The sequence below is a fragment of the Chiloscyllium punctatum genome, chromosome 20 (assembly GCF_047496795.1).
Source record: "Chiloscyllium punctatum isolate Juve2018m chromosome 20, sChiPun1.3, whole genome shotgun sequence".
Lineage (NCBI taxonomy): Eukaryota > Metazoa > Chordata > Chondrichthyes > Orectolobiformes > Hemiscylliidae > Chiloscyllium > Chiloscyllium punctatum.
Window position 1 is genome coordinate 78,094,067 of NC_092758.1, and position 24,666 is coordinate 78,118,732.

General features: G+C 41.7%; 1 protein-coding gene across 1 annotated transcript in view; it reads left to right on the top strand.

Moving 5' to 3' along the window:
- The window catches only part of lman2 (lectin, mannose-binding 2), a 54,156-nt gene that overhangs the window by 20,383 nt on the left and 9,107 nt on the right, over positions 1–24,666 (top strand). Inside the window, exons 3-6 of the mRNA XM_072591098.1 lie at positions 5,044–5,161; positions 14,528–14,607; positions 19,185–19,346; positions 24,198–24,312. Coding sequence (XP_072447199.1) covers positions 5,044–5,161; positions 14,528–14,607; positions 19,185–19,346; positions 24,198–24,312 — 475 coding nt within the window. The remainder of the gene's footprint in view (positions 1–5,043; positions 5,162–14,527; positions 14,608–19,184; positions 19,347–24,197; positions 24,313–24,666) is intronic.

Here is a 24,666-nt window from a genome sequence, read left to right on the forward strand (position 1 = left end):
CTCAAGACTCGCTATCCCTCTTTGCATCTACCCTATTTGAATCCCTTGCCTGTTTTTCTGTTTCAAAATAGAGAAAAGAATCCCACGCTTGGTCAGTGTTTCCTGACATTTTCATCGTTGGTGTCATCTGACAAGATTCCTATTTAAGTTATGTTATCTTCTTAATTTTTCCTTGATGTGGATATACTTCATTCATTAAGAATAAGGAAAGCCGAATCACCTTCATTGTAATGGATAATGGCAGCTCTTGCTGAACTTGAATTGTGTCAAGAGTAATGTACAGCTGGGTAACTGCGGTCTGTCACTTGTGCTGGGAGCATTTCAATAGTGCACTGCATTTCTATTGGTCTATTTTGTGAAAGTGTTCATCAGTAGCAGTTCTGAAATGATGCAGTTGTTGGATTTTACATCTGACCTCAGTGGCACGAAAGTGTAGCTGTAGCAACTTAGACACATGGACTTCAGAGCAGAATTAGAGCATTAAATTCTGCCATTCTACTATTACCCTGGTGCACTTGAATAGTACAATCTGCCTGTAACACATGTAAGGCAATACCTTTCACTGTGCGTCCGTTCACATGACAGTCACAAATCAAATTCAGTAGCACTGTGGCTGATCTGATTGTAGTCATATCATCGCTTTATTGTCTGCACCCCCCCCAAGCGCGCGCGCGCGCGCGCACACACCCCACCCACCTTGTCTCGATTGTGTATGGAAAATCTATCTCTCAGCTGCAGGCTTTGTTCCCATTTTGCTTGGTCCACTGGGTTTGCTCTGGATATTAATAACCCAAGGCATTTTTGATAATGGGGTACACAGTGTTCTTTTTGTAAAGAAAAGTACACTACCCAAACTACTGTAAAAACCTTTTACCATACAATGCTTGCAATCTCGAGTGAACCCATTTATGTGCACTTGTCCGAGGATCAGATTGAAACAGATGATCAGCTTGTTCTGCTGCTGACCAGATGACTTTGAGCTGGCTAACTATGCTCTAAGGTAAGCTTTCTTTGTACTATTTCCATACAAAGAAGCTGTGGATTCAAACTTTTACACTGCCCTGTTTCCACCAAATGATCGGTTTGGCTACTGGCAAACATCATAAATATGTCATCTGCCATGGCTAGTTTTATTAATTATTCATTTAGGATGTGTTTCTGCCTCCCTAGCAAGAGGATTATCTCTGGTCTGGCCTACATGTGTCTCCCATCCCAAATCAAAATGGTTGACTCTTCAATGCCCTTGGGCAATTAGGGATGGGCAATAAATGCTGGTCAGTGACACCCACATCGCATGAATGATAAGAAATCTGATTCAATATGTCTGTTTGAAATAGAACTTCAACCTTTCCAGCATTACTGTGACAATTCAGTTTGTTCCTGTTGAGTTTACAGCACTCGATATAAACAAGCATGCACATGTACACATTCCTTAAGCAAAACTCAGCAATACATTATAGCCAGTGATATTTCTAGTCATTAGGTCATCATCGGGCCTCAATATTTCTGTTTCCTCATTTCATTTCATTTAGATTCATATTGGCTAACCAAGCAAGTTTCAGGTTAATATACGCACAGCCTCCACTTCACTTTTGCCCAGAAAGAAAATTTCACAAACTAACAATCCTCTAAAAGAAAAATTCTCATCCATTGTAAAGGGGGTGTCTTGATCTTGAACTGTCCTCCTCCCAGTTTTAGACTGTTCCTCCCTTTACCTCTCTCTCTGTCTCCCTTCAGTGTCTTGTATGTCTCAATAAAATCACCTTGCACTCTTCTAGACTCCAATTGGTGTGGCTTCGCCCTGAACAGTCTTTCCTTTGTGCAATAATACTGTCAGTCCAGGAATAATTTGATTGACCTTTCTCTGAACTGTTTTCAATGTAATTGTATAATTTTCAAATAAGGCAGAATTCTTACACTGTAATCCTGATTGCCAAGGCCACATAGAGCTTCAGTAAAGCTTATTACTTCTATGTCCGTTGCAGTAAATGGCTACATTCCATTTGCCTTCCTAATAACTTGTTGTACTTGCATACTAACCATTTGAGATTCATGTACCAGCACTTCCAGATCCCTCTGTACCTCGAGTTCTGCAAAAAATGTCTCTTTGTGGGCGACACGGTGGCACAGTGGTTAGCACTGCTGCCTCACAGTGCCAGAGATCCGGGTTCAATTCCCTCCTCAGGCGACTAACTGTGTGGAGTTTGCACGTTCTCCCCGTGTCTGCGTGGGTTTCTTCCGGGTGCTCCGGTTTCCTCCCACAGTCCAAAGATGTGCAGGTCAGGTGAATTGGCCATGCTAAATTGTTCGTAGTGTTAGGTAAGGGGTAAATGTATGGGTGGGTTGCGCTTTGGCGGGGCGGTGTGGACTTGTTGGGCCGAAGGGCCTGTTTCCACACTAATGTAATGTAATCTAATTTAAATTGATGTGGAGGTGCTGGTGTTGGATGAGGGTGGACAAATTGAGAAGTCACATAACACCAGGTTATAGTCCAACAGGTTTACTTGAAATCACAAGCCTTTGGAGCATAGCCCCTTCATTGGGTGAACTCACTTTACACAATGAAGGGGCTACACTCTGAAAGCTCGTGATTTCAAATAAACCTGTTGGACTACAACCTGGTATTGTGTGAATGAACAAGTTCACATTTTCCATCTGCAACATTTTTACTCGTCCAATCAACCGATCTATACCCCTTTGCAGATCCTTTACCTCTTAAGGACAATTTACTTTCTGAAAAGGCCCAAACTGTTATCCCTATGGCACACCACCAGTCGTAGTCTGCAAATTCAAAAAAAGAACCATTTATCCAAATTCTCTGTATCCTTTTGCCTACCTGTCTTTTATCCATGTAAATGTTATCCTGTACACGTTGTGTTCTTACCTTGGGTAGCAACTTCTGATGTTACTGTATGAAATGTCTTTTGAACAACATCTACTGGTTTCCTTTTCTTTTGTCCAAGTTGCATATTACATAGAATCACAGAATCCCTACAGTGTGGAAGCAGGCCACTTGGCTCATCAAAATCACACCTTCCAAAGGTCTTTCCACCCAGACCCAGTTCCCTACCCTATTCCTATAACCCTGCATTCCCCATGGCTAACCTAGCTAGCTGCAACATCCCTGGCCACTCTGGACAATTTAGCATGGCCAGTCCACTTAACCTGCACATCTTTGGACTGGTGGGAGGAAACCCATGCAGACATGGGGCGAATGTGCAAACTCCACACAGATATTCACCAGAGGTTGGTATCGAACTCTGGGTCCCTGGTGCTGTGAAGCAGCAATGCAAACCACTGAGCCACTTTGGCTCTGATAATTTGAAGTATTCCATGGTGAAAACTGGCACACAATACGTGTTTATTAGCTCTGCTATTTTCTTACTGTACTTTGTCAGATCCTCCGACACACTCCAGAGTACTAGCATTAGCTTTCATTATTCTGTTTCTGTTACTGTTAATTACTTGTATAAACTGAGTCATACAGCGTGGAAGCAGACCCTTCGATCCAACTTGAACACGCCGACCAGACATCCCAATCTGACCTCGTCCCATTTGGCCCTTCTCCCTTGAAACCCTTCCTATTCGTAGACCCATCCAGGGGCAGCTCAGTGGTTAGCACTGCTGTCTCACTGTGCCAGGGACCCGGGTTCAACTCCAGCCTCGGGCAGCTATCTGTGGAGTTTGCGCATTCTCCCCATGTCTGCATGAGTTTCCTCTGGGTGCTCCAGTTTTCTCCCCACAGACCAAAGACGTATAAGTTAGGTGGATTGGCTGTGCTAAATTGCCCATAGTGACCAGGGATGTGCAGGTTAGGTGGGTTAGCCATGGGAGTTGCAGAGTTGCTGGGATAGAGTGGGGGTGCTATTTAGTGGGTTGGCATGGACTTGTTGGGCCAAGTGGTCTGTTTCCACACTAGGTATTCATCGAGAAGACTTTTAAATGTTGTATTTGTACCTGCCTCCACCACTTCCTCTGGCATGTGGTTCTATACCCTCTGCATAACAAGGTTACCCCTCGGTTCCTATTCAAATCTCCCCCCCCCCCCCCCCCCCCCCTCAGTTTAAGCCAGTGTCCTCTGGTTTTGGACTTTTTTGAATACTACATGCTAACTTTCTTTACTTTCCCCTTTTTTGTAGTTTTTTTTTACTGATGGTTAAAATCTGACCTACCAGTACGCTTTACAGATTTGTACTGTGACTTGAGGGCAGGTGCTGGGCTGTTAGTGTCTTAATAATGAGCCCTGCAGTTGTGCAGTGTTCCTTAAGCATGACACAGTAATCTGCCTCCTTCACATGCTCATGTCCAAGACTGGGATTTGAACTCCTTGCCTAAATTGAGACTACACTGTCATCAAGCAAAATTCAACATGGAAATTGATCAGGAGAACAAAAAGCTTCCTGTTTGCCCTTGTCAAGAAAGACAACACTTGAGTTTCCTTTGATACGAGATTCGGTTTATTTGTGCTCGTACTGTTCTGAGACTAAACTTTGTTTGGGAAAATTATCGCTGCTGCCAAATCATATTTATTATCTTCTGATAACTGTTCAAAAATGTATGTTCAAGAACAAAATGAGGTTTGAACTATGTGATCTTCTCCAACACGCATTCATTATCTCAACTTTGTGTTCAAGACGTCACTTTGGAGACACACTGGAGTGGTGCACGTGCCATTGCTCTTTTAAAATTTTGATCCCCTGTCCCAACACTAATTAATATCTTCAGAATAAGGAAGACGAGTAATCTGGGAATACGTGCACTGTTATGTTGTTCCTTTTTATTGTCTCTAGTTTGGATTCAGATTAACGTTAATGAACTTGCAAAAAAAAAACAATGTTGAAGATCAGAAAACAAATAGGAAATGGAGCTGAACAGCACCTGAGCAAACCATTTGGGTGCAAGTTTGATATGTGAACTCTTCCAGAATTCTTCTGTTGTATTCATGGCTGCTGAGTGTTGTCTTTTGAACTCTGACTAAATTTAATGTTGAATATAATTGCTATTTTTTTAAGACTTCAACAAATGTTGTCTCTGTTTTTGCAGCCATGCTACTTGAAAGACTGGGAGCTCCATGTCCAGTTCAAAGTTCACGGGACTGGGAAAAAGAATCTTCATGGTGACGGGTTAGCTATTTGGTACACGAAGGATCGACTAAGCCCTGGTACAGTATTATGTCCTGTGTTGTCCCATGATTGAGAAGTTAAAGGCCGCGGAAGCAAACTCTTTATATGTATGTTTGGAAACAAACGCCAAAATAGGGCCAGTGGATAGTAAACGAGTACTGTGCTAGTAGCAGACTGTTGCCCTTTCAGTTTTAGAGCTTGCTCATTGAAGGACATATCCCATATAAATCAGGGGAGAAGTAAACTTGCATTAGCAATCCTGCTAGACTGCACTTACAATCCTAGCCTACCTTCCACAATCCTCGAATATCCCAAAGTGCTTCATAGCCAATTCACTACTTGAATTATTATTGTTGTAATGTAGGAAAGGCAGCAGCCAATTTATTGGACAGCTTATGCTAATTGCTAGAAAATCTGTTTGTAGGGGGTTGGGGAGAGAGAGTAAAATGTTGACAAAACACTGGAATGATCTTGTCTTATCAAACTGTGCAATAGAATCCTTTTAATCCTCCAAAGAGGACTTCAATTTAACATCTCATTCCATCTTGGCCACATTGGAGTATCAGCCTGAAGTTTTAGATTCTGAAGTAGAATTTGACCCACAGACCCCTTGTTTGCTATTCTTCTGTATAAAATTGCAACTTGCCTGTTAACTGCTATGTTCCTTTCCAAAGGTAATGTTCTTGCCTTGCTGATTTTATATGTACCTTGAGTGCTGGTGCCAACCCTTACTGTGGTTTCAGTAATGCAAATGCATTACAAAATAGTGCGCTGTTGTGAAGCCATTTGGAACAGGTTTTGCACTGATGGACAGATTGTAATCTAAAACCTCTGGTGCTAAATGCTCCCCAAAAAAAAACAATCTCTCATGTTTACAGATCCAGGCTTACAGTGGAAATTCCCTTTTTCATTCTTAAGATGTGGACACCATTAATAAAGCCACCATCTATTGCCCATCACTTGTTACCCTTGACTAGGCACTTGTGTGATTTTCTTTTGAATTGCAAATATCTTTTGTTATTTCTAGGAAGATCTAACATATTGAGCTAGTGACAATGGAAAAATGATTTGCACTGTGATATATTTCGATGTTTTGGTTTGATTTATTATGACGTGTATTGATTATGCATAGTGAAAAGCATTGTATGGTGTGACCACTCTCTGACGCCATCTTAAAATACAGAAAATGAATCAAAGCGCAGAATATAAAGCCAGAAAAGTAAAACAATAAAGGTCATCTTATAGTCTTGTCTCAATAAAGTAAGGTAGTCTTTGGAACAGCTCCTGTTTCTGGCTTAGCCATGGGCCTGGATCCGGGCTCCTCCACCCTGATGCCTTGAGTCCCTTCTGCTAACCTGACTCTGCTGCTGCAACCATGCTTTATCACATCGCCACCGCTGGAACAAAGTTGCCACCTGCCTCCTCCAACACCACTGCCATGGGTTTGTGGTGAGTCCATCTTGCCAAATGGAGAAACTGTTGGTGCCCCAAGGCGCTATGCTGGTGAGATGTTAAAGGGTTAATTTGTTGTTTGGATGTCCCAGGGCGAGGTTGTGCTGTCAGGCTCCCAGGCCTAGCCGTGGGCCTGGAGTCTTGACTTAGCCTCCAAGTCTGGGCCAGGAGATTAAGCTTGGAACCTGTTCGACAGGAAATCTTGGGATGGGGTGTAGCCGTTCCACCTCATCCTGAAGTTGATGCCACTGCCGCCGGAGCCTTCTCCTTTGTCATGTGCTTGGCCTTGCTGCTTCCCAGGCCAGCGTTGCCATCTTCAACTGCCATTCTATACTGGGCAAGATGGTGTGTGATTTGCCAGGGAACTTAGGGGATGTGCTCATCCTTCAGAACAAGGATAATGCCTTCTCATTGGCAAGAAGTTTTATATGGGCCCTTTTAATATGGGGAGGATGTTACACTTCAACTGCCACATAGATCTGGCTGACCAGGCAGCTTTCAGTCTCTTATTGCCTAGCCCAACTGCATAGGTATGCAGAGATTGATATTTAGCCTGTTTGACAACACTGTGATGCTACCATTGTACTATAGTATCTCCTTACTGTTACTTATGCTTGATGGTCCTGGCATACCCTCTACATGAAATTGAATCTCTGGTTTGATGGTAATGATAGTGGGAAATGTGCTGGGCCTTGACGTTACACAATGGACTTGAATAAAATTCTGCTGCTACTGATGACCAATGTTGCTGCTAACTTTTTTTTCTTCTATGCAGAACATGAAATCAGTGCTGCAAATGGCATCAGCACACTGTTTTTACCACCACAGATCCATCTGTGGCACATAGCTTGGCGAGGATGAGATCAATTATACTGCTTTCCCTCCTGCAGTTTCCTTGATCATTTGCATGCAGACCCAGTCTAGCAGTTACGTCCTTTAGGCCTTGACCAGCTGGTTCAGTAGTAGTGCTTCTCACCCACTCTTGGTGGTGGACATTGAAGTCCTCCATCCAGAATACTGCTTGTGCTTTCATCAACCCTCCATGCTTCTTGCAATCATTTTATACACTAATTTGTCCCTTGTCCTTGAAGTGGTATGAAGTAATCAGGAGATTGCCTTAAATGTGGACGAGGCATCGTCATAAGATTTCATGGTGTCCAAAGTTAATGTTGAGGACTCCCAGGGCAAAGCTCTCCTGACTGCATACTAAAGTTAGCACTTTAGAAACAGCATCCCCAATTCATCAATCACGTTACAGCGAATTAATGTTGATGAAATGCATGTTATAACAGAATGACCCGTAGTAGTATCTGGGACATAATACCATACTCTATAAGTAATAATAGGCTGTTGCTCGACTGTTCTGTGAGACCAGTCTCTCTACTTTGGCACGCAACAATCCGACTCATACTGACTCTGCAGGATTGACAGGTCGGGGTGTGCTGCTGACATTTCCAGTGCCTAGGCTGATACCAGATGGAAAGCCATTTGGCTTCTCTTTGATTTCTGTGTAGAGACTGGCTCAGGATGTTCTTTCCTAAAGGATACCAGTGAACCAGAGGGGTCTCTACGACGACTGACAGCCACATGGTCTTTACTGCTGAAAATGCTCCATAATGCCAGATTCACAATTTAAATTTGAACTCCATTAATTGTGAATTAGGCTCTTAATCCCACGTCTCAGAACATCAACCTAGATCTCTAGACTTGTAGGCAATGGTGTTTCTGGTATATCCTATTTGCATTTTATTTAAAGTTACTTGTCAAATTTCTGCCCTCTGGTTACCTTCCATAAAATATCACTATTAAACTCTACTCCTGGAAAAGAGCAATGTGCCATTAGTCAGCTATCCATTGCAGAGATGTAGCATGCACTGTGTGTTTAACTCATTTATATCAAGGTGTCAGTTTATGTTCACTTTTGATAGAAAGACTGGGGAGTAGGTCAGAAATATGGCTGAGCTGAGCTAACCTGGCTTATATCAGAGGGCGAGTCCAGAATCTCACCTGCTGGGCGTGTGCTGTGACTGGCAAGCTATCGAGGAGTCGAACATTCCCATTAAATGTTTTTGCAAAGGACGACTCCCTACATTTTTTTTTGTCAGTACAAGGACATCCCTTCAGCATTGCGAGACCAAATGAACATAGTCAAATCTACTTGCAGGACAATCACAATGTGAATCTCATCCTTTCCCCAGATTTAAAACAATTGACCTGGATTTTGGTCTGAGTTTGCCGTTGCGTGAGAGGGTCGGAGAGTAGGGACATGAATTGGTGGAATGCAAGGGGGAATATTCAGGACTGAATGTGAGAGTGGAAGCATAGGAAGATAATCTTGAGAGCAGGCAGGCCACAGAACAGGATGACTGTGGCAAGCAAAGGTTAAACAAATATTGTCTCTTTAATTACTGATGTTAAAGTGAAACAACATTATACTGTGTCAAGTTTAACCAGGGAATTTTGGTCAGGATAAACTGGGCATGTCTGGTAAAGTGCCACAAGTGTTCAGTCCTGGGAACTCAATATCTACAAGTCTGTGTTAATTATTTGACAAAGAGACTAAAAGTCAAATATCTAACTTTGCTGACACTATAAAGTTAGTTGGGAGTGAAAGCAGTGAGGAGGGCACAAAGAGACTGCGAAGAATAAAGGTAGTTTGAGTGAGTGGACTATGTGGTGGCCAATGGAGTATAAATTGGGGATGTTAAAAGAATAAAGAAACAGGATTTTTAAAAGGTGTGAAACTTTTAAATGTTGAATGTTCAGATTTGATATAAGTATTCAAGCATGACAAAGTTAGCATCCAGATAAAGGAAGCACTCCAGATGCCAAAAGGCATGTGGGCAAGACATGGAAATCTCATTCCACTTGTGCTGGGCTTTGGTGAACCCACCCATAGAGTATTATGTCCAGTTTTGGGTTCCAGTCTAAGAAATTTATATATTTGATTTCGATATGTTATAAAAAAGATTCATTGATTCCTGAGGTGAGAGGGTTGTCTGATATTGAGAAGCTGAGAAATTGTGTATTATCTTTGGTTTTATACAAATGAGGAGAGGTGATTTCAGCAAAACATACAAGATTCTGAATTGGCTTGACAGGGTAGACTCTGGTTGTTTCTTTAAGTCACGGACTCTCTCAATCTCAGGATAAGGGGCAGGTGATGGCCTCATGGTGTTATCGCTAGACTTTTCAGCCAGAGGCATAGGTAATCTGCTGGCCACCTGGGTTCAAATTTCACCGTGGCAAATGGTGAAGTTTCAATTCAATAAAAATCTTAAATTAAGAATCTAATGATGACGGTGAAACCATTGTCAGTTATCAGAAAAACCCAGCTGGCTCATTTGAGGGAAGGACCTCACCTGGTCTGGCCTGAATGTGACACCAGACTCAAAGCAATGTGGTTGACCCTTAACAGACCTCTGTTATTGCTGTACAATAAATACTGGTCTAGCCAGTGATACCCACCTCCTGCAAAAAAAAAAGTTGGTCATTAAGGAGAGGAAGAGAAATTTCTTCATCGAGATAATTGTAAATTTTAAAAATTATCTGCCCTAAAGCGTTGTGAATGCTTTGTCATTGAGTATACTCAACATAATGGTTGATAGAGTTTTGATCTGAAAGAATTAGTGGATATGGGAATGGGTGGGAATGTGGATCTGAAGCCCAAGATCAGTCTTGCTTCTATTCAATGGCAGAGCAGGCTCAACCGGCCAAACAATCCCCTGTTCCTGTTTCTTCTGCTGTAATGCATTTCAACCTGTATTACAAAGAAAAAGATTATCTTGTCATTCTAAAACTGCCTGTGGGACCTGGCTGCACGGAAATTGGCTGCTGCATTTTTTATGTTGTGTCAGCGATTAATCTTCAAATATACTTAATTTGTTGCAAAACACTTTGGGCCTTCCTGCCCTCTAAGTTTCTTTGCTGCATTTTGTTTCAAAAAAAGGCATGGTTCCATGTTGGGGTGGGGGGGCGCGGCGGTGAAGGAAGGGGGTGGGGGGGCGCGGCGGTGAAGGAAGGTGGGGGGGGAGAATAACAGCGAGGATCTTGAAGCCTGTGACTTTTTTCTGTGATTTAATGTGGATATTGGATGAGGAGGGGATTGTAATGCTTTTTACTGGGCAGCTGACCTACCTCTAAGCTTTATAAAATAACCAATGGCGGAATACGTTGTGCCAGTATTGGAATTATTGCACGACTAAAGAAAAGCACTTATGTTAAATTTTAGAAAGGATTGTGCAAATGCTAACAGAAATATATACTATTCATTTTTAGTGCCAGACTTTTGAACAGATGCAGCACAATCTAGTCAATCCATTCCCCTGTGCTATTGCCCAACAACTTTATTTCCTTTAAGTGCTCATCACTGTCTCAGGGTAAAAATCCTGGCACTCCTTCCTTGCCAGCATTGTGGGTGTTCCTTAGCCCAAGTATTGCAATGGCTCAAGGTGGCAGCTCACCACTGCTTTCTCAAGGGCTATTGGGAATAAGCAATAAATGCTGGTACAACCAGCAATGCCCATGTCCCCTGAATGATTTTTAAAAATTGCCTTTTGAAATAACTCACTGCCTCTGGTTGTACCATCGCACAAGTGATAAATAAAAAACATGCCGTCATTCCCCTGTACCTCTTGCCCACAACCTTGAAGCTGTGTCTCCAGTCTTCGTACCATCAGATGGAAACCATTTTTGTTGCATAGTTTGATTAGTTTTTAGTTTTAAAGATCTTTAAAAACTAGAGATGTTATTCAACATCTTTGGAGCAGTTGCGACTTGAACCTGGGCTCCTGGCTCAGAGCTAGGGGCACTACCATTGCACCACAAGAGCCCCCGTTGCCCAACCTCATCTCGTGGCCAACATTCCTTGTTCCCAGGACCATCCTGATCAATCTGTGCCACCTTAAGGACTTTTTAAAATACCCATCTAAAATTTCACCTAGAACTTGATGAAACATTCTGCTTGTAGCTTAATCGCAGTTTATAGAAGTTCAGTGTAATTTCCCTGGTTTTGTACTCAGTACTCTGTTTATGAAGCTGAAAACCTTATTGTTTTTGCCTACTAACCAGTCAATATTTTCTGCCAACTTCAAAGATCTACACACTGTCCCTCCCCACACCATTGCTTTGTCCCAAGCACACTTGAAAGATATGCAAATATCAATATTGCTGGTTCCTATGCTTGGTGACCAAATTCTTCAAATGTATTAAGATTTTTTTGTCCTAAATTCCCTGCGCCACTTGCCTCTCCATTCAGCTGTCCTTTCTATACTCTATATCAAGGCCTTAGAGAGGGTGCAAAGGAGATTTCCTCAAATGGCACTAGTACTGAAATATTTAGTCTGGGTTGCAATCCCTAGAGCAAAGAGATTAAAGAGAAGCGTTTAAAATCTTTAATGCTATCGATCGTGTACAAAAGCATGGTCATCAGTCAAAAGATGCAAATTTGCTATCATTGGTTAAAAAGAGGGAAAAGCAAGAAATTTATTATAATCTGAAATGCATGTATGAAAAGGCCATAGAAGCAGATTCAACTTTCTAAAGGATACTTAAAAAAGGAGAATTAGACAGAGCCGTGGAGAGAGAATAGGGGAGTGGAATAAATTGGATAGCCGTTTCAAAGAACTTGCACAGGAATTGTGAGCTGAATGTCTTCCTCCTTTGCTAAATGATTCTATGATACTGACTGAGTACAACAGAACAGTATGTTTAATTTCTGAACCTTTGGAATTAAAATTGTCCTTTTGATAAACCAAAGCCTTTCTTTGAATAGCAAGGTGACAACATAGTTGTGGAGTGCTGCATTCATGCTATAGGTGGTCCATGTAGTTTCTTAATGGTCATCTTTATGTAACTAACTTGACATATACTATAATGTTCTCTATTGATTTTAATTCATTGATTTTTAACAGAGCTAATCACACTTTAGAGTGTCAAATTTGTTTGTATTTGTGCAGAGTGGAGTTTAACCTTAACCAAAAGTTCCCATTTTAGGAACTTTACCAGTCATAGACGCATTGAGTTGCTTTATGTTCTTTAAGATGTTACTCAAGTTCCAGATTTTAAAACCAGTGGGGACTCTAACAAGCTGCCTTTTAGTCCTAAAAGTATCCATTGCAGTTTTGCTCTGGGCTACTTCACTTTCTGTAAAATACTTATTTATGTAATATACTGCCTTTTTGTCTGAATTTATCTCTAGATTTAACTATTCTACTGCTCTTCTGGCTGCCATTTCATTTTTTTACCCTTCACAAACTTGAGTTCACTCAACACACTGTACCAAACTGACACAAAGTACCATTCATCCAACAGTGCTGTTCTCACCAATCTACTTGGCTCCCAGATAGGCTCCTGGATAAGAAACTTGATATTGAAGTTCTCATGTTTGTTTTCACATCACTCAATGGATTTATCCCTCCCTATCTCTGAACTCTTGTCGCCTAAAAATCATCTCCGATATCTACACACCCCCAACATTCCTAATTTTAATTGCTTCATCAGCAGCAGCTTGTTATCAGTTACCAACACCCTAAGCTCTGGAATTACTGCTGTGTATGGGTATCTCTCTTTGCTAGCCTACCTCCCTCCCTCCTTTAAGGCACTCCTTGAAACCTAACTCTCAGTTCCTGGTCTTGTGCCCTACAATCTATTTATGACGATTGGTGTCAAATTTTATTTACTTGTGTTTTAATTGAGCACTTTGTAGGACCCTTTTACTGTATTGAAGATGTAATATAAATGCACGTTGTTGAATACTGAAATTGCATGAAAGAAGCTAATTAACCCTCAAGTTCAGACTAATGAGAGTTGTCTCATCGGCCATGCTACACGAGCAGATTGGGCAAAAGGTAACTTCCGTAATCTGTCGGCTGGAGCACAGGAATAGGCAATCCACAACAATACTATCTGGAAAGACAAGAGCAGCAGAGAAATGGAAGCACCACTATCTGCAAGTTCTCCTCAAAGCCCACTACCATCCTAACTTGAAAACATATTGCCATTCTTTCAGTGTCTCTGGTTTAAACTCCTGGAACTTTTTGCTGAACAGCATTGTGGGCCGATCCATACGAAATGGAGTGCAGTAGTTCAAGAAAGCAGCTCAACCCCACCACCTCACTAACAATTCAGGATGTGCATTAAATGGTAGCCCTGCCAGCAATACCCACATTCCTCAATGAATAAAAAAGAAAAAAGTGTTTGCTCTGGCAGGGTTGATTAAAACAAGAAATTAAATCAACCTTCCAATTATTTATTTATCTATCACATTAGAAATAGCATTTACTGAATCTGTACTCCTGCTTATCTTGATTAGTTCAGTCGTTTTGCTACCCTCACTTCTACTTCCTCAAAACCTATTTTCTTTGCCCAAATAAAGAGTATAGAGTCAATGTTTCAGATTTTGATATTAATTAGTTTTGCCTGTTTTTTCTCTGCCAACCTAAAGAAAACATTGTCAACATAATCTGACCACTGGACTTCCACTCAGCAGTTTGAAGTGGGCAGTGAGTAATTGAGCACAGAAACACTGTTGATTATTTTTCTCCCCTCACGAAGGCAGGTTCTTGGTCCCAGCTGCTGTTCAGTGAGCTCTGGGAAGCCACTCAGTCTGTTTTTAAACATTCCTCAGCTGCTGGTTTGTTCATTTTGTGGATCTGGTCAGAGTGCTCTTGAGTCACTTGACTGCCTAGGTTGTTGTGACATAATTATGTAAACTAGTTGTTGCATAAGTCCTCCCCTCTACATGAACAAATGAAACAAATAGTCAAGGTGTGAAAGCACCTTATCCATGAATCCAGTCACTTATTCTATTACCCCTTGCCCACTCTCTGTCCTTTTAATTTTAACTTCCCTTTTCAGGATGAACTGTTTTGGAACAAATATGAGTAGTTTATAATAAAGCATTTGTGGTAAAGGTATGAAACTAATGTTATTCTATTATCTTTCATTTGCAGGCACCGTGTTTGGAAGCAAAGATAAATTTCATGGTTTAGGGCTGTTCATAGACACGTACCCCAATGATGAGAGTGCTGATGTGAGTGCCAGCTGATACCCTGACTTGACTCATACTGTGGCTGCTCTTTATTCATGTTCTCTGAGATTCACAAAAGTTATGCAAAACCTTTTATAAACCATTGGTTAGTTCTCATCTGGAATAGTGTGTCTAATTATGGACACCAGATGGACAGGACCATTCAGAAAGAATGTTCAGGCTTTTGGGCCAAGTGATGAGGAATTTCACATTTTTGGATAGACTGTAGTAATTCGCAAGTAAGCCAGAGGGGAGAGGAATAGACATTTTTGATTGGTCATGAGTTATGATGACCTGGATGCATTGCTTGAAAGGATGGTGGAAGAATATTTAATAGTGTCTTTCAAATGGAAATTGTATGTATTCTTGAAAGGGAAACTTACTAACCTATGGGAAGAGAAGCAGGGGAATCCATCAAGAAGTGAGGACAAGCATAGTAAATTGAATGACCTCTTTTGCTATCTAATGATTTTATGTACCTGGAATCGTACATTTATGCTTAACCTGGATATAATCACTCGAAAGCTTTGCAACAATCTTGATTCTCAACTCTGATTGTGACAGTAAGTAAAAACTGGCAGAGGGTGCATCCACCAATACCTCAACTACTGACAGACATCTCTGTGGAATGAAATATAGAGATGGCCTGCTGGAACTAAACATTGTCTCATTCAGGTAGAACAATCTTTACATGGTAAATCTTGTTCATGAACATCTTAGTTTTTCTTCCCAACTATATTTTCTCATATTTTTGAATGAATTAAGGATCAGTCCCACTGTTTGGCACTGGAATCATATTAAGATATCTGTACACCTGCTGGACCTTTGAGTTGCTGTGGCCAGAAGAGAACATATCATCAGCCTCCTTAACACAGATTTCTTTTAGCATGCAGCTATAACTTTCTCTAATTAAAATGTAATTAACTAATTTTCTTACTAACTGTAAAGTGCCAAAATCAAGATTTTCTTCATCAAGGTTAACAAAGAACTAATTTATTATCTGTTAAAACCAAGGACAATAGTAAAGACATAACATCAAGCAATATGGCCTTCAGACAGATCCACACACGTGCAATCTGACTTATGCACGCACATATGCGCGCACACAAGTTCAAAAGGATTGGTGTCCAGAGCAAAACGCCATTTAGGGTGTAGGTTTGCTGGCTGAGCTGTCGGTTTGACATAGAGACGTTTCATTACCTGGCTGGGTAACATCAGTGGCAACCTCCAAGTGAAGTGAAGCTGTTGCCTCCTGCTTTCTATTTATATCTTTCTCCTGGATGGGTTCCTGGGGTTTGTGGTGATGTCATTTCCTGTTTGTTTTCTGAGGGGTTGACAGATGGCATCTAGATCTATGTGTTTGTTTATGGCGTTGTGGTTGGAGTGCCAGGCCTCTAGGAATTCTCTGGCATGTCTTTGCTTCGCCTGTCCCAGGATAGATGTGTTGTCCCAGTCGAAATCTATCCTGGGACAGGCGAAGCAAAGACATGCCAGAGAATTCCTAGAGGCCTGGCACTCCAACCACAACGCCATAAACAAACACATCAACCCCTCAGAAAATGAACAGTAAATGACATCACCACAAACCCCAGGAAACCCATCCAGGACAAACATATAAATAGAAAGCAGGAGACAACAGCCAGGTAATGAAACTTCTGGATATCAAACCTATAGCTCAGCGAGCAAACCTACACCCTAAACCTCAACCTGAGCCACAAACCTTGCAAAAAGCCATTTATATTAGAATTCAGTTTCAAGTTCTTTCGAGTGTCCTCGAGGCATAGCACTTTAACCTGAGACCATGGTTGGTTAGTTGAGTTCTGAGATTCTTCTCTGCAGAGAATGTTGCAGTTACATTGTACGTTCTCAATTCCAGCTGTCTTTTTCCAGTTGCTCTGCAAAATCAGCTCCTTGAAATATTTGCTTATTTTAGTATTCTCTGTCTCCAGAATGCTTGTTAATTTATGTTCCAGCTCTAAAGTGTGAACGTTCTCAAATCAGTGTAAACAAAATTGGGAATCGAACCTGGGGTGTTGGAGGTGCGATTGTCTAGTTTTGGAAATATTGTTAATTTCATTTTAGCTATTTCTTATCTAATCCATGTTGCTTTCATTAAACTTGACCATTCTGTGTCGCTAGGTACTTTGTGTGGCTATATTAAGTCAGTAGTTTTGGTCCCAAGAAAACATTTCAGTCTGTGAAATTCCCATTATTAAATTGGTTGATGGAATTTGAAACTCAATAATCCATATTTTATATTATCGTGATAGAATGGGTTGCCATAACTTTGGCACTAATATTTACAGAATGTTCCACACTATCAGTTTAGTTAGATGTTCCCTTTTTTGCGTCTTCATGCTTGGAGACACATGACAATGATGAGAGAAGGTGTTGTCGGAGGATTTAACTGAAGCTTCTTTGATGATGCACCATCAGGGAATTTTTATTTAAGAAATTAGTTCATTCGTTTATAATGGATACCAGGTTCCACTCGATAGTGTTGAAAAGTTCTGGGTGCAGAGTTTCTCTCTCGAAACCTGACAGTGCCCTGACTTATCCATTTTATCTTAAGCTTCTGTACTCATGGAACAGTGTCGTGCTCACACAACACAATTGCTAGAATCTCCGAGCTGTTGCAATTGTTTTTTGGCATTCTCTTTTGAAATAAATAAGAGCGAGGCAAGATGAATTCATATGCAAGTTGTGGAACAAAGGAGGAATCAAAAATGCAGTTCAAACATTCAGATAGTATTATTGAGATTTATTTAGCACCCCTTGTCATGTGACAGGGGAAACAATGAAGCTTTGAGCCACTGTCAATTTCCTGCCCCCTCCTATAGTTGAGATTTATTCTTTATTGGAGGGCATTATTTGATTGGCACGTCCCAGTTACCACTTGACCTGAGGGGCTTGATCTAATATTGCATCTATTTTTGCTTTGACACAGCCTTCAGTTATTTTTGGCTGACACCTTTAAAATTTAGTTGCAGATCCCCTCTTGAGAAGCCATGCTTGCCATCATTTCTCCTCTAACCACATCGGTATATCTTTCCATTTCTTCCACCTTTTATCTGGCATTCCACTTAAATGATTCTATACTATTTGCCCTAGTCACACTATATGGTAGCTAGTTCTAAGTTCTAATTCTTTTTTTGGGTGAATGCTTTTCTCCTGAATTTGGGTATTGGATTAACTTGTGACAAACCCCTTTGTATTGTTGGCTCTTGATTAGGGCACCGACATGTGGAAATAGGATAGACCCAGAGAAGCTATCGAATTCTCCTCGTTTTCAAGACCTGTAAGAGAGCAGTTCACAGTATTCTCTTATCTATTGAAAGATGCCCAGCCTTAATTTTTTTTTAATGCCATTGTTTTGATAATTGATGATCATTGTTTTGTGGCATGAGTCTGAAGTCAATTCTTCCAACATGTTTAACTCCTCTCTGGCCTCATGGTTTCCACCCTCCATAAATATGAGCTCATCCAAATCTCCACTGTTCACATCCCAACTCGGACCAAATCCTGTTCAGCTGTCATTCCTGTTTTCATTGACCATTTTGGCTTTCGGTATGGGATGACTTCGATTTTAAACTACTTAATTCTGAGCCCTGACCATGAACAATGACTCCAGTTATGGGAACACACTAGTGAGCTGTATCTAAGGAATATAGAGGAACCTTGATTATCTGAAGGGCACGGGCGGGAGTATTTCATTCGGTTAATTGAATGCCAGATAATGTTGTTAGCCAAGCATTGGGACCTTGCGATCTTGTTTGGATAAACAGAGATTTGGTTAATCAAATGCCGGATGATCGAGGTTCCATTGTACATCGTTTGGACGCAGATGGAAATTTGATTTATAAGAGTGGAATGTAGAAGGCTTGCTCTTGATTTCCCTGTTACCGCCTCAATTCCACGAAAGTTAGCACCCAGTGAAAGAGCAAATCAATCCATTCACTGAGAACATGGGAATTCTGCAAATGTTGCTCCTGCTGAAGATACAAGGCATTAACAAAACAGCCTTGGTCTTGAGTTCAACTCTCTTGACCCAAAGGATTCTAAGAACTTTTAATTGCCTGTTCTTTATTCTTTCTTTGTACTGTTCGTTCTTCCCTATTTTAAACTATTTCCCTATATTTGTGTATTTGTCACATTTATGATTTTTTGTTGTTTGTAATAATAAAATTCCTCTTTCCTTTATTTTAAAATATGCCCCTTGTAATGAGTACCTTGATTTTGACCAGTATTGCATTTAACTGAAGTGTGATACCGCTGCATGCTAAAAGGAAAATATTTGAGTAGAATGTTTAGAAAATCCCCCTCCCACTTCTCTCTTCCCCCCCCCCCCCCCAACCTTTCTTTCTTTCTCTTTGTGTACTCACTCTGCTCTCTGCTCCTTGAAGAGTCTTTTTAAAACCTACCAAACTTCTTGTTACCTGTCCTAACATCTTTTCATTTGGCTTAACGTCAAATTTTGGCTGGCATTGCCCATGTGCGTAAATTGGGACGTGATTAAATGAGCAATACTGTATAGATGCAAGTGGGTGTTTACTTTAAATCTCCTGACACTTTCTCTGCAGCGGGTGTTTCCATATGTCTCCGCGATGGTCAACAATGGGACACTTCCCTATGACCACAGCAAAGATGGACGCAGTTCTGAGCTTTCTGGATGCCCTGCAGAACTCCGGAATGTAGATCATGACACATATTTGGCAATTCGTTACTCCAGGGGCAGATTAACGGTAAGTGACAGACAGTGGAACTGAGAATTTTACTGCCAGTGAGCCACTGTACGATAATGCAGTACAATATGAGGTCATTTGGCCCCATGCCTTGCTAGGTATTTGAAAGAGCTATCCAATCCCAGTCCCTCTCCCCACTGCCCACAAATTTCTCATTTACAGCTATATATCCAGTGCATTTCTGAAAATTATCAGATCTGCTCCTTTTATCCTCTCAGGCAGTGCATCCTAATCATGGTGGGTGGCACAGTGGTTAGCACTGCTGCCTCACAGCGCCTGAGACCCGGGTTCAATTCCCGCCTCAGGCGACTGATTGTGTGGAGTTTGCACGTTCTCCCCGTGTCTGCGTGGGTTTCCTCCGGGTGCTTTTTTTTTTTCATCCAAAGATGTGCAGGTCAGGTGAATTAGCCATGCTAAATTGTCCGTAGTGTTAGGTAAGGGGTAAATGTAGGGGTATGGGTGGGTTGCACTTTGGCGGGTCGGTGTGGACTTGTTGGGCCGAAGGGCCTGTTTCCACACTCTAATCTAATCTAATCATAGTGGGGCGGCACAGTGGCTCAGTGGTTAGCACTGCTGCATCACAGCACTAGGGTCCCAGGTTCAATTCCAGCCTTGGGTGATGTCTGTGTGGAGTTTGCACATTCTCCCTGTGTCTGCGTGGATTTCCTCCGGGTGCTCCAGTTTCCTCCCACAGTCCAAAAATGTGCAGGCCAGGTGAATTGGCCATGCTAAATTGCCCATAGTGTTAGGTGCATTAGTCAGAGGGAAATGGGTCTGGTTGGGTTACTCTTCGGAGTGTCAGTGTGGACTTGTTGGGCCAAAGGGTCTGTTTCCACACTGGAGAATCGAATCTAATAACTCTCCGCGTTAAGATAAAAGTTAATATTTCCTTTCTTCTGTTGCCAATTATTTAAAATCTGTGAACTCTAGTTCATGAACCAACTGACTGTGAAAGCTGTCTCTTCCTATTTGCTGCATTGAAATCCTTCATTTTGAGCAACTTGTACATTTCCCCTTAACCTTCTGTGCTGTAAAGAGAGCAATCTCTCCATATAACTGAGGTCCCTCATCTCCACTATCATTCTGGTAAATCTCCGTGTATTCTCCTTGTAAATTAATTTTCAGGGTCCATTTCTCCATCACTCCTAACACTCTTCCCTTCCCTCTGACACCTTCCCATGCAATTGTCGAAGGTCACAGAGTCATAGAGATGTACAGCACAGAAACAGACCCTTCAGCCCATCTCATCCATGTCGACCAGATATCCTAATCTAATCTAGTCCCATTTGCCAGCACCTGGCCTATATCCCCCTCAACCCTTCTTATTCATTTGGCCATCCAGCTGTCTCTTAACTGCTGTAATTGTATCAGCCATCACCACTTCCTCTGGCAGCTCATTCCATACATGTGCCACCCTCTATGTGAAAAAGTTGCCCCTTTAAAGTATCTTTTAAATTTTTTCCCTCTCACCCTAAACCTATGCCCTCCAGTTCCAGACTCTGTTGGTAGGAATGATCTTTTGGTTGCTTGCCATTTCAGTAAATTGCCTTGCTCCCATCCTAACACTTCCATCCTCTGTGTTATACTGTTCCAATGAAGCTCAACACAAGCTGAAGGAATAACACCTCATTTTCCACTTTGGTACTTTGCAGCCTCTAGAAATCAATATTGTGTCCCACAACTGCACAGTATGACTCCTGCCTTCCATTTTTCTTGCATCCCTAATGCTAATAGATGTTGCCAGACCTGAGGTTCTCCAGCACTTTGATTTTTTTTTTCAGATTTTCCAGCATTCACAGTATTTTGCTTTTATTTCAGTTCAGTAGATTTGGATCTCCGGCTTCTGTTCGTGCCAAGAGTTAACTCTCCACCTCCTAGTATCAGTACTCAAACTGACTCATCCACACAGAAGACTCTGGCAACAGCTCTAGTACTTCTTTCAAATGACTGTTACTGTGAATCTCACTGATGATCTCTGGAGGGTATTTGATATTTGGGACAAGGAGAACAAAGAAAGTGCACTCATTATAGAGCGAGATAATGTCGATATCAAGCAAATATGTGTTCATTCCCAAGTGCGAATTGCTGGATAGTACAAAGGAGGGGAAATTGTAAATTGTCTGCACGTATGCAAAAACTCTGGTGTGGCCACACTTCGAGTATTGCGTACATTTCTGGAAGGATTATAGGAAGGATGTGGAAGCATTGGAAAGTGTGCAGAGGAGATTTACCAGGATCTGGCCTGGTATAGAGGGAAGGTCTTATGATGAAAGGCTGAGGGACTTGAGGCTCTTCTCATTAGAGAGAAGAAGGTTAACCGGTGACTTAGAGACATACAAGATGATTAGAGGATTAGATAGGGTGGACAGTGAGAGCATTTTTCCTTGGATAGTGATGGCTAGCATGAGGGGGCATAGCCTTAAATTGGGGGCTAATAGATATAGGATAGATATAGGACAGATGTAGGTTCTTTACTTGGAGAGTAGTAAGGATGTGGAATACCCTGTCTGCAACAGTAGTAGACTCACCAACTTTAAGGGAATTTAAATAGCTATTGGATAAACATGTGGATGTTAATGGAATAGTGTCGGTTAGATGGGCTTTCAGATTGGTTTCACAGGTCAGTGCAACATCGAGGGCTGAAGGGCCTGTACTGCGCTGCAATGTTCTATAATCTCTCCATCCCCTGCTGCTTATTCCCAAGATGATCAACCGACCTTAATGACAAAAAGCACCCTGTGGGTGGATGAAACTATTTTAATAAAAATTGTGCTTTTAAACTGAATGTGAAATTTGTCCTAGAATATCCCCTTCATCTTGCATCATAACCTACAAACTTAGCTGAGGTGACATCTAAATATTTTATTCAAAATAGTGAGAATTAATTTTATTGGGTTGGAGGGGAGTACTGGGCAGGCAGTTATCTTTTGCATTTGTTTTCTGAGGAGTGTCACCTTCCTTCCTCTCTCCATGTGGACCTTAGACTGCTCTATGGTGTCTCCCTTGTAACATTTTGAGATTGGCGATTTGTGTTGTGAGGAACTGCTGCTGGCACAGTGACATATGGGACCTGCGCACCAATATTGGGCTGAGTAAACTCTGCTTCTGCTACTGAATAGTTCTAATTGACCAGCAGTTGTGTAAACCTGTCCCATGGTTTAATACTGCAAGGGTATTGTCTTGATTTGTCTCTCCTCTCCTCTCCTCGGTTTCTCGCTAATCACCTACTTCTCTTCTTCCTCTTGCACGCGGCTGTAGATTTGTTTGGTTCTGCCACATGATATAAGGGCACAGTAGTGCAGTTAATAGAATTAGCATCTTCTCCTGTGCTCACTTTGAACGGGTGGCTTCCAAATCAGCAGCAGCTCCTCCTCTGGATCCACCTGAGCACACTTTCTAACGTCAAAGTCCCTGGGTGCCTCTCCCACAGGATGCAGCTGACACAAAGGAAAACCACCAGACTCTGAGGGAAGACTTCAGGGAATGCAGGAAATAAGTGAGTTTCCTCTGTCTTAGCAAATCAGCAGAACTTGCTCAATGGGTTGAAAAGCCTTTGTGACTCATCTGATACATGTTGTGGGCTATACTGTGTGACGAAAGCTCCTTAACCAAGTATGGCATTTCTGTACACTTATTCCACCTCTAAAATTCAGGGTCTGTTCTCCTTCTGTCGACTTACCCATTGCTGCCAATATGAGGAATAGGTATCAAGCTCCTACAAGTAGCATTTCTATAATGGCCATATAGCATGTTTCATAGATTTAATTGAGATGTAGATATTATCAAGGCACTGGAAAATAATTCTCTGCCATGGAATCTGTCATATTCATTAAAAAGGCACGCAAGGGCCGAGTGTAAATCTCAATCAAAGATGGCATCTGCTACAGCAGTGCATCATCATAAAATGGAGATTACACACTCGGGTCTCTGGAGTGGGGCGTGAACACACTTGGGCTTTAGGAAAGATTGCTGCCACTGATTCAAGGCTGACAAAAGCTGGATTCTACATGAATGCATGAAGCGACATGTTCAGTGCAAAGCAAAAGTGCCAGCTTGATTGAGTGGATCAAATAATGCATTGAGCCATGTAAAACACATTCAATCCCAATCCAAATGTAATCACCGTCTGTGCTCCAGGCACTGAATGTCACATTCTAGTTAGAAATTCTGACTTAGAATTAGTCAATCTCAGTGAGGGCTGGACACAACAATTAACCACCATGACCCAGGTTTAACAATTGCTTTACTACCCAACCTGAGGGTTATTAGTAATATCTGCTGGAATGTATTTGCACTGTAAAGGACAGTGCCTGAAATACTTATCTACAATTTTTGCTTTCAGTATATTGAAGTTCAAGAGTGTTCAACCCATTGAGCCAGCTCTGCTGCCCTGCTAAGACAAAGTAAACTCAACTACTTGTTTTCTGTATCCTCTATCTTTCCTCTGAGCCTTTAGACTTTAATTTGCATCAGCTGCATCTCGTAGGGGGAGCACCCAGGAACTTTGTGGCTGTGGCTTATGCACAGGTGGAGAAGACATTGGTTTGGAAGCCATCTGAACATAATGAACACAGGAGGAGGAACCAGTTCTATTGACTGCACTACTGTGCCTTGATGATGCTTTTTAGAAGAAACCAGAAGCTCTCCAGAAGTTGTGTATAAAAAGAGGAAGAGGAGGAGGAGGAGGAGGTGGTTATCGCAATATTAAAATAAAATAAACGATGAAAAGTGCCTGTGGATCCTGTGGTACTAATTAAAGCCCCAAGTGTAATTAAAATTCTGTTCTGGTATTATGGAGGATTACAGTTGAAATTTCCTCGGTAATATCTGTGTTGTTGCCTGTTCTCTCAGGTGATGACAGATGTTGAAGACAAGAATGAATGGAAGGAGTGCATCGATATCAGTGGGGTCAGACTGCCCACTGGTTATTTCTTTGGTGCATCTGCAGCCACGGGAGACCTATCAGGTAGGAGAGAACATTCCTGATTTCCTATCCTTATTGCTCTGTGCTGCTCTTGCATGGTGGTCTCACTTTTGCCTCCACGTTAGACCCCACTCCGGGGGCTTGAACAGTAGACCCCACTCCGGCGGCTTGAAATCATGCCTGATAATCCAGCCCAGTACTGAGGAAGCTCGGCATTGTTGGATGTGCTGCCTTTCAATAAGACATTAAACTGAAGCCCTGAGTGTCTGGATGTAGATTTGCTCAGAGCTGGAAGGTTCGTTTTCAGACATTTCATCACCATACAAGTAACATCTTCAATAAGCACTGATGGTGTAGCCTGCTTTCTATTTGTTTGGGTTTCCTTGAGTTGATGAT